Genomic DNA, 13,533 nt, shown 5'->3' with positions numbered 1-13,533 from the left:
TGCAGGTAGTATACTTGGGTATGAACCCTGGCCCACGTGGGGCAAGGCGAGATAAAAGGTGAAGAGGCACTGAGGCCCCGTAGCAACGCACACGATCAAGTTAAGCTGGATGCTGTGATGGGAAACGTGCAGGGGGTAGGTGTTTTAAAGCGTGTGCTGAACTCCGACGACGCTGCGGCAGCGCGCTACGTCAGTGACAAGGCGGTAGTGGTGGTGGCGGTGTGGCGAGGCAGTTGTGGTACTGCCAAGGTGTGGCGGCGCTGGCGAGCCCTGGAACCTCTCTCTCTCTTTCTCTCCCTCTCTCTCTCTCTCCCGCGGCGGCCGCACAGCCGTGTTTGAAGCTGACGGCTGGCGGCGGGCTCGAGTCGCGTCTAGCTCCCGAGTCTCCCTGCGGTGTGACGGTCTGCTTGGCGTTGTGCCGCGCGCTCTGAAGTCGCGTTCTGTGGCTTTGTTTGGAATGTGGTTGCTTGTGTAATATGGACACGTATAGTGTTTCGAGGTGAGGTGAAACTGCGTCACGAAGACGCAAAGTGTAGCGACGGGTGCACGAGACAGAGGGTGGTGGCCGTAAAGGGCTGGTGAGGAAGAGCCGAGGACGTTGGCTGGTGAGGAGATGGAGCCATTGGTTGCAATTTCCCTCGGCGGCGTGCGGTGTGTGTATAACGCGGGCTAGTAAAGTGTCCCGCTGCGAGGAAGAAACATAAGAAGAGTACGGGGAAGAAAGATAGAGGAATAAGAGAGAGAGAGAGAGAGAGAGAGAGAGAGAGAGAGAGAGAGGGGCAAGAGTAAAAAAACAAAACAAAAAACGGGGCTGTGTGTGTGTATTTACCTAGTTGTACCTAGTTTTATCATACGGAAAGGGGAGCTATGTTCGTGGTGTTCCGTCTTTGTATCTCGCAGTGTCTAGTTTGCTCTTAGATTCGTGTGTTTGTGCATGTGTAGTGTACAAATTGATAAAATGTACACACAAACATATATATATATATATATATATATATACACACATACACTAACGTACGTATATACAGTACATATGCACACACAATATATATATATCCACACACATATATAATAAAGAACAAATCGCTTGTAACAGTGATGTGCTTCCGTCAGGCCCGACGGTCGCGAGCTTCGAATTTGGGTCCCTCTAAACGTGTTCCAAGCGTTACCACTCCGCCACTCAGCTCAGATACTATGCGTGTAAATATATTCTTCTACCTTATAAGAGAAGCAGCTAGCCAGGGCATGCACCCACACACACCCATCCCACTCCCATCATCTGTCATCCATTTGTTCCCCTTTAATCTTAGCTCCTCGTGGATGAAGGGTCATCCCGGTCTTCTACACACTGCCGGGATCATAAAGAATGCAGTACAACACAGCCATAGCAAGTCCCCACCATTTCATTTGCATATGGACCCTCCCTCCTCGTCACCTCGTGCAAAAACAGAGAAGACGAGGAGAAATCCCTTTGAGCCGTATCACTTTATGGTCCATTCACAACCATTCGCCTCCCACACCTCTCTTCTGCATTCTCCTTTCCCCTGTTCAAAAGACATTCCGCTTTCACTCAAGGCCCCTTCATCCCCTTCTCGGTCTTCCCTTTAATTTCACTCCATCCACCTTTGCCTTCCACATCCTTTTCGCTGGTGTTTCCTTATACACTGTTTCCATGTGCTCAAACCATCCCAGTATTCTTTCATCCACACTACCTCTCAGTTCCTTTTCCACCACCGCTTTCCTTATCTACTTATTGCTCATTCTATTCATTCTCGTAACACCCATCATACTTATCAAATACTTCATATCAAACATATTACTCCAAGTCTCCGTCCCTATACAGTGTCACAGGCACAATCACCCCTTCATATAATCTCTCAGCATTCATTCAGATACCTCTTCCTCAAGACGCTTTTCATTCCCTCAAAATATTTCCTTGCTTCTCTGACTCTACATTCTGCATCCACCCCAATTCATCAATCCCTACTACATGTGACTCCACACATTCAAAACTATCAATTTCTTCCTACCTCTCCTTCAGGACTTCCTACTTACTTCCTCCCTTAACCTGCAACGTAAGTTCACCACCTCTGCCACTTTCTTCATACTGGTCTATTGTCCACGGTTCCCTCCACCTATCTGAATCCCAAACTACTCTAAACAAGAACAATATTCGTCACTTCGAAAAATCACACCATGCAGTTAACTAAAACCCTACAAAACCGACTTCCTCATAATTTTTTCCTTGTGAGTTTGAACTATGACAACCGCCAACTATCCACGACACTTCGCTGATCTACCGTTCCTACTTCAGCAAGCACCAACACAACATAAGAACATAAGAATAAAGGAGACTGCAAGAGACCATGAGGCCTACACTAGGCAGCTCCGTATCCATCACCACCTGCCATCCCAATCCATAAAGTTGTCTAATCGTTTTTTAAAACAACTGATAGTTTCAGCGCTTACTACATGGTTACTAAGTTTATTCCATTCATCGACCACCCTATGAGTAAACCAATTCTTGCCTATTTCCTTCTTAAATCTCAATTTGTTCAGTTTATACCCATTACTGCGAGTCCTACTACAACTACTACTACAGGGCATAATAGGTAAGGTGGAGGAAAGGGGGAGGGGGAGGGGGTTTAGTGTAGGAAAAAAAAATGAAATGGAAGGAAGTTGAAGTTATAATAATAGGTGTGGGGCAGACCCACTTTGTTTTTGTTATTTAACTTGTTGAGTGTTAATATGTCTGCCTTTGCCGCGAAGCTTGATCTTTGTGGTTCACCATTGTGACCTTTTCTTCCACTCCTTCACGTCTTCCAACATAAACAGTACCTGAGAGTGTTTGGATGAGTTACTGGGTGAGCAGCCCGAGCCTACACGTACTTTCCAAATCTTTCTTTTCTTTGTTATACTTTTTTGATGTTGTCCTTCTACTTCTTCCTTCATTCGTTGCTCTGCAACATACACGTCCAAACGACATATACATACGAGTATATCACGCTAGCACACAGAAACAAACGTACGAGCTCGAGCGACGCACTTAGATTTCCAATATGTGACTGAATTATTACAATGAATACGGGACAACAACTTAAATCCCGTTTGGCACTTAATACATGAAGTTTCCTCGCAATTTGACGATAAATGACCGCTGCTTGACGTCACAGTCCCGGTGGGGCTCAATCTCGGACCCTCTCCAGTTAAGAAAATTATTTTCTTAGCTGGCCCTACAAAAATCATCACCTTCTAGTACCAAACTCTTCTTCACACCGCTCCACTTTCAACGCCATCATTTACTCCTCCCTCCTTACACTCTTTCCACTATCCTCCTTACACAACACCTTCCTTCCACTCCACTTGCACAAAATCCTTCACCTCTCCTTTGCACCTTTCCTCTTCTAACACCGAAGTTTCTTCCACCCACTCTTCCTTCAGGACGAAACTTTCCACTAAAGTTAATCTTCCTGAGTAAGCCACTTCCTCTTTAACATCGAATCTTTCTTTAGCCATGACACCATTCCATTAGTTTTTCCCTTCCTTCTTATCTTCTAGAGAACACCACTCCTCTCTATTCCCCACGATGAATCTTCCGCCCCCCCTCTTTACGCCATGTACCCAACTCCCTCCTCTTCCCCAAAACTCTCCCCAGCACACACGTACGCTCCTTTTGCTGAGTTAGCTTTCTTTAAAGGTTTATGAAACTTTCATCAAGTGTTAGAAAACACACACCCAAAACAGACCCGATGAAATGCCATTTCGACAAAGATTCCAGTTGAATAGGGTTCCCAAGAGTCTTTCATCATGCTTGCGTCAACGGGGTTTCGGAGATTCCTACTGTGGAAGAAAAAAAAAAAAAAAAAAAAAAAAAAAAAAAAAAAAAAAAGACAGCCATGACGAATACGTCCTTCCTTGGTCAGCTGTATACTCTTCTCTCCCCTATCCTTCATCAATCTTCAAAAAGCAATTCTGCACATGAAGAAACCACCGATGCCCATTATTTTTCCATGATGCGGCAATGGGGCGGTGGCTTCTGTGGAACCGCGGAGGGAATTGGCGACCTCGAGAAACAAGGATGGGAGGAAAGGATGCTAACCCCCTTCAATAGGGTCATGGACTTCACAGATCTGACCAGCAATCGACCCGTCAGCTGATACAAATCGTCTGGTGGTGTTTGCAGCACAAATGCTTTCGGAATCAGTTACCGTACTGAAAGGGATGGGAAATTAAGACGAGGAGAGACGACGGAGGTAGTGATGCCAGATGGGTGAGCAATGTTATTAAATGCGTCCATTCAAATGACATGAAGAGCAGATGCTCCTCCAGCTGAGAGAGAGAGAGAGAGAGAGAGAGAGAGAGAGAGAGAGAGAGAGAGAAAACGAGCTATTATATGCGACGACAGTCCTCTCTTTACACTGTACTCGAAACTTTAATCCTTTGTGGAATAGGGGTTACTTCCAGCTAAAATAAATTTTTCTACCATTAGCCAGAATAAAGGTTTTACTTGTTACGAAAGTTCTTAGCGGGTTAATTGTATCTGAGTAGTTTTTCACAGGTGAATGGAGATCTGGTTTAACCTTGGATCAAACTCATTTGCGACCACGCTCCTCAGAGGGTTAATCGTATAATCATTTAACTCTCTGTGGAAGAGAGGGTTCTCCCACATGAACTAAAATTTACCTGAGGATGCCCAAAACAAAAACCTCAATTCCGACGACACTCTCCAAAAAGGTTAACAAGCTGGTCGACAAAAGTTGTAAACAAAAAGTAAATTAAATAGAGTTATAGATATGAGACAGTTTATTAGGACGAACTGAGGCAAGGTACTAAGAACAGAAGAATTTCCTCACGTTTGCGACGGCAGGGTCACGTGTACAAGAAACGCTTCCCTTGTCATTATCTGTTGCTAATGTCGTTTTCCTTAGTGACATTCCAGACAGCGCCTGCAGGAATTGCTTCTACTTCTGCTTTGGAGGTATGGACAGAAGGGACTTTGGGTGCGAACCATTTCCTCGCCAAGGAAGCCTAAAGCAAAACCTTAAAGAGAAGCCTATAGAAGCCTAAAGGAAAGCCTTAAAGAGAAGCCTACAGAAACCTAAAGCAAAGCCTTAAAGAGAAGCCTACAGAAGCCTAAAGGAAAGCCTTAAAGAGAAGCCTACAGAAGCCTAAAGCAAAGCCTTAAAGAGAAGCCTAAAGCAAAGCCTTAAAGAGAAGCCTACAGAAGCCTAAAGCAAAGCCTTAAAGAGAAGCCTATAGAAGCCTAAAGCAAAGCCTTAAAGAGAAGCCTATAGAAGCCTTAAAGCAAAGCCTTAAAGAGAAGCCTACAGAAGCCTAAAGGAAAGCCTTAAAGAGAAGCCTACAGAAGCCTAAAACGTAATGGAAAAGGGTGAGGATATGATGGAAATTGACGTGCGACGGGAGATAAAATGAGGGTGGACAATGGCCATATACGGTCCATTCTTGGAAAGCGAACGAGTGCTGGACAACGCTATGGAAGGAGGCAACGAAAAAGAAGAAACTGAGTGCAATGGGAGACAACCTAGTATGGACAATGGACTGTCCAGTATTACGAAGCAAATGAATGTTGAACAACGCAAAACAAGTGAAGGGTTAGGAGACCAAAGGAAATAACGAGGAGGAGTAGGAACCACATAAAGCGAGGGGAGGAATGTGGAGCAAGGAGGGCAAGGTGTGGCGAAGAAGAAGAAGAAGCAGAAGAAGAAGAAGAAGAAGAAGAGGAAAAAAAAAAAGAGGTTGGGAGGATGCAAAAGCACTAGATTGGGAGTGGGCGAACGAAGACAAGAACCAACCCAAGTCACGTTCGAAGCGGTTGAGGTTTTGCTGGGCGCCCGGAATTCCAGTCGAGTGATATTATTGGTTTTGGGGCCACGGCGGGTCGTGGTGGTAGGAGATCCTTTGTGTGCAGCGGGGGGAGACCGCGGTGGTGCAAGACAGGACATGTGGTGCTCAACGCCAGGAAAGTTGTTTCAAAGTTCGAGTGATGGGATCAGTTTGGGATATGAAGGGGGTGTTCCTCTATATTTGGGGTGCAAATGGTGGTAGTACCACTCGTACTCTCTTCCTTCTTGGACCTGTCAGGAGCGTTGTACGAGATGCCTCCACTGCCCTGTCAAGAGATATCTCGTTTTCGTGTACTTCCTCCAACCCTGTTCCTCTCTGCTGCAGTGCTTTTTCGTTGTTTTGTTCCCATCTCATCCTTGGCCTTCCAGGAAGGCCAAGAGGAAGGCCCTTCCTCTTGGCCCACTTCCCACTGGTGTCCAGTTGTATGTTCTCTTTGGCAACCTTAACTTTTTCAATTCTCATAAGATGGCCAAACCATCGTAGTTGGTCTCTCTGCATTACTGATATTATTTATTTTATTCAAAGTTCTCTCAATATACCAACCTTTCTCTTCCCGTCTCTTCTTATTACTTCATATATCATCTGTAATGCTGCTACTGTCTTGCTCTTGGTTTTACTAGTCAATTTCAATGCTTTGCTCCATTAACCAGAACTGGTCTTAGTACGGACTTAAAGATGAGCACTCTAACTTTACTTGGTATGCTTCTCTGTACTAGCAACCTATCTAGTATATTTACCTGTTCGTTATATTTTACAATCGTACTGTTTACTTCACTTTCCAGAAAAAAACCTTCATTGAAATTGACTCTAAGGTAATTGAAGTTAGCAGGTCATTGTTTACATTTTCAACCCTTTATGGTGGTTCCTTCCTCTTCTCTTGCTACGGTCATCACTTTATGCTTCCCCACATTCATTTTCAGCCTGGCGTGGTCTAACGCAGTCTTCCATCTATTTACGGCTGTTTGTACAGCCCCTATTTCATATCTCACAAGGGCCACGTTATCAGCATAAGCCAATGTTAAGACTCACACGGTTCATACACATGATCCGATTATAACTGGAGTTCCAGTCATCATCGGATCATGCACTCCCCAATAGTAGGAAAAGAGATCCACGGAAAAAAGGGGACAGAAGACCAAAGGGCAGAATAGCACAGTACAATAGGCCTTGTGACAGATCACTGGGGCAGGAAATACCTGGGACATGAGACCACCAGGAAAGAACACCATGGTGTTTCTATGTTATTAATCCCTTGCAGTAGCTAGCGCTGGGGTACCATTGCTGCTACAACTGAACATTTCCCAATGGTAAGGAGAGGTAAACTACTCGAATGGATGTTTTTTTTTTCTTTTTTTTAGGGGAAGGGATAAAATGTCAGTATGGAAGCAGTGAAAAGTGGAGTTCCACAAGGTTCAATGCTAGCACCAATAAAGTTTCTTGTCAATGACATGAAAAGGTTTCTTGTCAATGACATGGAAAAGGGTTCAAGCTATGCCATCATGTTTGCAGATGACACAAAAATCAGGAGAAGAGTGAAAAACAAAGACTGTGGGTTACTACAAAAAGGTCTAGACACTATTTTTGCAAAGACCCAAGAATGGAAAATTAATTCCAATACCAAAAAACACAATGTACTAAAAATGGCAATAGTTGCAAAAGACCATCTTGAAACTATTCTTTAGGAAGTGAGTCTATTCCAAAAGCAAGAGGACAACATTTTGTAAGTGTTGATAAAAGACATCCTGTCACCTGACAGATGTATCAGCAGGAATGTGAAACATCTGAATTGCTGCATAAGATGACGGTGGCTTTCGACTATAATAAAGATATGATGAAGAACTCATAGAAACCCTGATCTGTCCATGATTAGCACATACGTGAGTGGTATGGTCCCCACAAAGACTTAAAGATATAAGCAAGATCGTTGGCGGGCACAGATTCGAACAACGTGGGGTCGGGGGGCCAGAGTGCCACCAAAGTAGACTAGCAGAAACATGTAAATCCCTTGCCAGCTTTATCCATACCTTTGACGAAATTCTTTATCAACCCCAGCTTAATATGTAAAGGCATACAAATCTTCTCGGGATCAACAATGGAGTACTAATGACATTCTTCTCTCCTGGAACCAATGATAATTCGGTCACTCTTTGTACGAGTATAGTCATTCTTTTTTCATCCCGACTGCCCCCACATGCAGATGAAGCAACAAAACTTGGTTTGGCTCATCTGCATTCCGAGTAAAATTGCCACAACCCTTAAGTCACCACAGATATTCTATTTAAATTCCTCATACTTAGCTAGACTTAAGAAGTAAATTCATGTAAGTGGAAACAATTTGTTTTCTTAACCATAAGTATTTACTATACTACAGCTTATTTCTGTAATGAACCGCATATAACGTCAAACGGCATTTGTACTGCAACAAAAATCTGAATGATACATTTTTCTTATTTTTTTTATATGGGTTTAGAATTAAAAAATGCATAAATACAATTGTCCTTTCTCATGGGACAAATTCTACTATATTAAACATAGAATGGATAACAGTTGAGTCTGGGAGGGTAACAGCTGTCAATCACGAGTGAAACACTTCAAAACACACACGACTCGATGGCACAGTTGGTAGAGTTCCCGGCTGTCACTGCGAGGGTCCGGGTTAGAATCCCACCCAAGGCTGAAATAATTTCAGTATCGCTGCGCTGCGAGTCGTTACTCCAGCTTCCGTGGGCGGGGAGTTGGGTGTGTGTGTGTGCGTGTAAGGTCACATCATTACCCACAGATCGGTCATATATGAGCTCTAAGCTCTCTTCCGTGAGGGAAACATTTGTCGATCACGAGTCCAACACGTGATCCAAGACAATGGTGAATCACACACACACGTGCGCGCGCGCGGCAACCATAGAGAAAGCGTGGGCGCTACTGTACTCGATATGGACGCTGCCTTCCTATCAGAGCGGGAATATCGGGCCACACTAAAAGGCCGATTGGGCTCTGAAGAAGGGGTGGGGGGGGGAGGGTGGCGAATGGAAGATAAATGGGCAGAGAAAATTGGGAAAGACGAATCGGAAACTGTGCTTTTGTGTGTGCGTCTACGGAGGAGAGATGAGGATGAGATGGCCGCGCGAGGAGTGTGATTCACCATCGCCTTGGGTCATGTGCTGGATTCTTGATCAACAGCTATTACCCTCGCGGATGAGAGATTGGAGCTCTTATATAAACCGATATACATATATATATATATATATATATATATATATATATATATATTCTTTTTTATGGTCTGTGGGGCTGGTACCCGCTCGGACCACAACCTTATCGGTGGTCCGGATCTGTTCATACATGAACGCAGGAGACGGTGTCCACGCTACAGCCACATCAGTGAACAGTGGTCAGGGGCCATCACTCCTTTCCTCGTAATCTCTGCGCCGCGGCGAGCCCCCGACCATCAACCGAAGCCTCAACCCCCGGCCACCATATGGTGTAGTGTTGTGACCTTACACATACACACAAACACACCAGATCTGGGGTACTGCCTTTCAGTATCCTGGTTCTTTTCAACACCGGGCGACTCGAACTCAGCCCACTGAGTTCGCAGTCGAGGGTGGTCACTACACCAGCACGTCGTTGTGCGCGCGCGTCGCGAGACAGCGGGCGGAGAGGACGCTTGTTGTGATTTTGATGCGGAAGAGTGGCATCGCCCGAGACTCCTGCCATGACACCATGAACACAGAAATCATATGTAATGTATGGATGACTCAAGAGCTTATCAAATGCCTAACAGGGAAAACCGCAAAGTACGTACAACATGAACCGAACAGGCAAGGTTCTAGCAAACGATAACTGGAGAAACATTTTGGATGCATGTCAAACCCAATATATTATAGGTACAACTTAGAATATCGGTGACAAAACTTTTAGCATCAATAACACAAGAGCTGACATATAGCAAGCCGACTTAGTAATAGAGGGTGCCCCCAAAAGAATATTGAATGTGGCCAATATTCATTCCACGGGGATCATCAACACTACTCATGCTCGAGCAAAGAACGGGGAACAGCAGATGTACTTACGTGGCGTTCTGTTTGGCAGCAACCATGAAAAGAAAGAAAAACAAAAAAATGAACAAATTATTTATATAATGCGTGCATCTACAAAACTACTGCACACATGAGAATATGAAAGAGTGAGAATATGCTGTACACACATACACACACACACATATATATATAAATATATATACACACACACACAACATTTAGAACAGTCAGCTTTGACGGTCCATTGCAGGATCAGCAACCCTGTGGATCGACACAACTCACATACCTTAACATAACTGAATCCGGATAACATATATGTGGCATAACTGGGAGTAGGAAACACAGGAGTCTTAGTATGAGTTTATTCCTGATTAGTTTCACAGGTATGCTTTCTCAAAGGAATACATTGTTTGGATGTATCGTTGACTATGATGTTCATCTTTGAGTGTAGTCTTCTACTCCCACCCGTGCACTGTGTGAAAGAAACCAAATAACTTATCCTATGTAATATTGACATTTCACGAACGCATGCAGTATCGTGGTGTGTTAAACACTCGTCTTGTAACTTCGTAAACCGGGTCTCGATTCCCAACGACAACTGATGAATGACATTTGCCCTGATAGTCTTTTCGCCCAGTCAGTTCGCTCCCAATCTTGGACGATTCGCCCCCATAGAAATAAAGGAGTCTACTGATGCAACAGTTGACTTAAATCATGTTTAAAACATTTATCAACAAGCGGCCGGCTGAAGAAATTGATAGGCAATTTCAGTTCAATTTCGACATTTATCAAGATACATAAGGAGCGCCCATATGAAAGAAGTATTATGCCAAACGCAAGGAATGAACCACAGTTGGATAAATAGCATAGAAAAATAGATTGAAAGTGGGAATTTAACATCAAGAGACATAATATCAAAGAAGGAAGAGTTAAAAGTAGGAATGAAAGATTAGAAAAAAAAGGGAAAATTAAATAACTGAAAAACCAAGTTCCGAAATATACAGAAGTTTAAAAACAAAAATATTATGCGAAGAACCAATATACGACAATACATACTCGTCAATATTACTGTATAAACCAAGAACCAAAAACCTAGATTTAGAGGACAGAAAGCGTTTTAAAAATGAAAGTGCAATATGTAAAATGTGTAACAAAGAAGAAGGAAATCTAGGTAATTTTGTTTTACAATGCACATGATATCAGGAGCCGCTCACCGCGACCATAACATTACAACAGCCATAACGGGATTGCAACACAACAATCGGAATGTTCCTGCTCGCACACACACACACACAAATCATAGAACATAAAGAAATGTCATATAAAATGTTGATGAAAAGAGAAAACACAAGCTCTACAGTAAGATGACAAGAAAACAAGACGAATACACGAGGAGCTGTCGATATAGACTTTAGGTCCACTGCCAAATTATTGGCACAAAACACCAGAATCCCTCCACCAAACTAATTAAAACTTGCTGTATTTATTCATAGACGTTTTTTTTAAGTCAACTGTTGCATCAATAGACTGTCTCATTTCAATGGGGCGAATCGTCCAAGATTGGGAATGAATTGTCCAAGGTTGGAGGCGAGCAGAGCAGGGGGCGAAAAGACATGGAAACATGTGTCCCGACACCGTAGAGCAGGGATTCTAAACCTGGGGTTCACTGGACGGTTTATAGGGTTATTTTGATGAATAGTGAAAGATTACTTAAACACTTAAATTTGCATGTGTAGTATCACGGTACGTTTATTTTGATGTTAATACTTAACTGGTAAATAGTCATTACAGTTTGAACCATTTGATATCCTTTGAAGGACCACCGTATGTTCAATTAGTCATAATACCATTCTACATTCGGCTTTACGTTCATGAGGGTACGGGACGATGGTCTGGGGACTCTCGGGGTACATAGAAAACGGGAAAGAGGTTGAGAGAAACCCTGGCGTACATATTTTGCGGTACACGAGCCAAACAACACTGCTTTCAACTCAGAAGGTTCCCAAAGGTGAATCAAATCGCTCAACACTTGCGCAACATTGACACCGTGCTATGTTCAAAATATGTATACTTAAGCGCTAGTGGCATAATCGGAAGCGTGCTGGTCTTGCATTCGCTTTGTCGGTTCGAATCCCGCACTTCTCTCCTAGTGCCAGCAGTGACTGTTACCTGCTCCGACAATACAAACGTACAGGGGCAATGGTGACGGTTTCGGCCGCAGCAATAAGACTCCTAGAATAGGCTCGTTACCTTATTGATATATATAACGCCACGACCATCTTTGATCCAGAACATGTATTGAAACACTGCCATCAAGTCTACTTAGCCTCCACAGCTCCTACCACCCTCCGGCGCAGGGGCGGACGCAACTGTGACGTCATTTGGTGTGAAGCCCCAGTTTAGCTCTTGGCTTTGCACGTGTTTTTTTTTTTTTTTTAGCTCTGACTCACTGCCCTTACGAACTCGCCGCAAGCGCTGGGCAGCCCCTTCTTCAGTTTTTATCCTTTTTTTTTTTTACATTCTTTTGTTCACACCAAATGACGCCACAGCCAAACCACGATCCCTATGCCTAAGTTTAATTGGTATTAATAGACTTTGGTGGCAGGAACGATGAGGTGTGACCTACGATCCTGCAATCAATAATGACACTAACCACTACCCTGTTCTGACACGAAACTAAACTTATTCGCGTGTTCGTAAGCACCTTGGAACTTTATTTCGCGAAACTAAAACTATTACGGACACAACCCTGAAATCCCTTGTGCATACAATTACTCCCAAGAAGTCTCTCTCTCTCTCTTTCTCTCTCTTCCCCTCGCGTGCACACTACGACGGTCCGGGTTCGAATCCCGTCCAGGACTGGAATAATTTCAGTATCGCTGCGCTGCGAGTTGTTACTCCAACTCTCGTGGGCGGGCGGGGAGTTTTGTGTGTGTGTGTATGTGTGTGTGTAAGGTCACAGCATTACCTATAGATCGGTCATATACAGTATGAGCTCTGAGTTCTCTTCCGGGAAGGAAATAGCTGTCAATCACGAGTCCAACACGTGATCCAAGACTATGGCGAATCACACAGTGCCTGCGATCACGCATATACGCGCACGGTCGCGCAAACCCGAACTAATCATCGAAGAACATCGTGGTATGAAGCTGAGCGAGGCTACTTGAACGCGACCTTATCGCTTACACTTCACACACGCACGAACGCAAGGCCCCGTCATAAGTAGAGAGACAAATGCACACTGACAAAGGTAAGCTGGCGTATACGAACAAACGCACGAACTCACCCTCGGACACAATGTACACACCCACACATGCATATGCGCACACGAACATGCGCAGACTCAAATACATCATCGTGAAATTTCCAACCGCTCGTCCACCACAGCCTCGCCCACAAGGCCGACCGCACCGCTCTGCCATCCAGCCGCCAGTCACCACAGTGACCGCACGATCGTCACACCCTGACCGCGGATCTGACCACACATACCGCATAGGTCACACTACCAACCCCCAGACCACCTTATGTCCCTGTACGTCCTCTCGGCCCACATGTCGGGGTCTATTATCTATCCCCTCCATCCCCCGAGCCTCATTGTAAAAAAGAAATAAATAAATAAATAAATAAAAAT

General features: G+C 44.2%; 2 protein-coding genes across 2 annotated transcripts in view; both read right to left on the bottom strand.

The window, feature by feature from the left end:
• The window catches only part of LOC143022366 (transducin-like enhancer protein 4), a 67,723-nt gene extending 57,782 nt beyond the window's left edge, over nucleotides 1-9,941 (bottom strand). The window contains exon 1 of the mRNA XM_076180545.1: nucleotides 9,936-9,941. The gene's annotated coding sequence lies outside the window, so the exon portion shown is untranslated. The remainder of the gene's footprint in view (nucleotides 1-9,935) is intronic.
• Nucleotides 9,942-10,342: 401 nt separating this feature from the next.
• The window catches only part of LOC143022391 (TLE family member 5-like), a 178,636-nt gene continuing 175,445 nt past the window's right edge, over nucleotides 10,343-13,533 (bottom strand). The window contains exon 11 of the mRNA XM_076180615.1: nucleotides 10,343-10,374. Within this exon, the coding sequence (XP_076036730.1) occupies nucleotides 10,358-10,374 (17 nt within the window). The 3' untranslated portion in view covers nucleotides 10,343-10,357. The remainder of the gene's footprint in view (nucleotides 10,375-13,533) is intronic.

Source organism: Oratosquilla oratoria, chromosome 3, assembly GCF_046742065.1.
Source record: "Oratosquilla oratoria isolate Oo_2021 chromosome 3, ASM4674206v1, whole genome shotgun sequence".
NCBI lineage: Eukaryota > Metazoa > Arthropoda > Malacostraca > Stomatopoda > Squillidae > Oratosquilla > Oratosquilla oratoria.
Note: the sequence above shows the minus strand (reverse complement) of the source record. Positions and strands in the feature narration are given on the sequence as shown.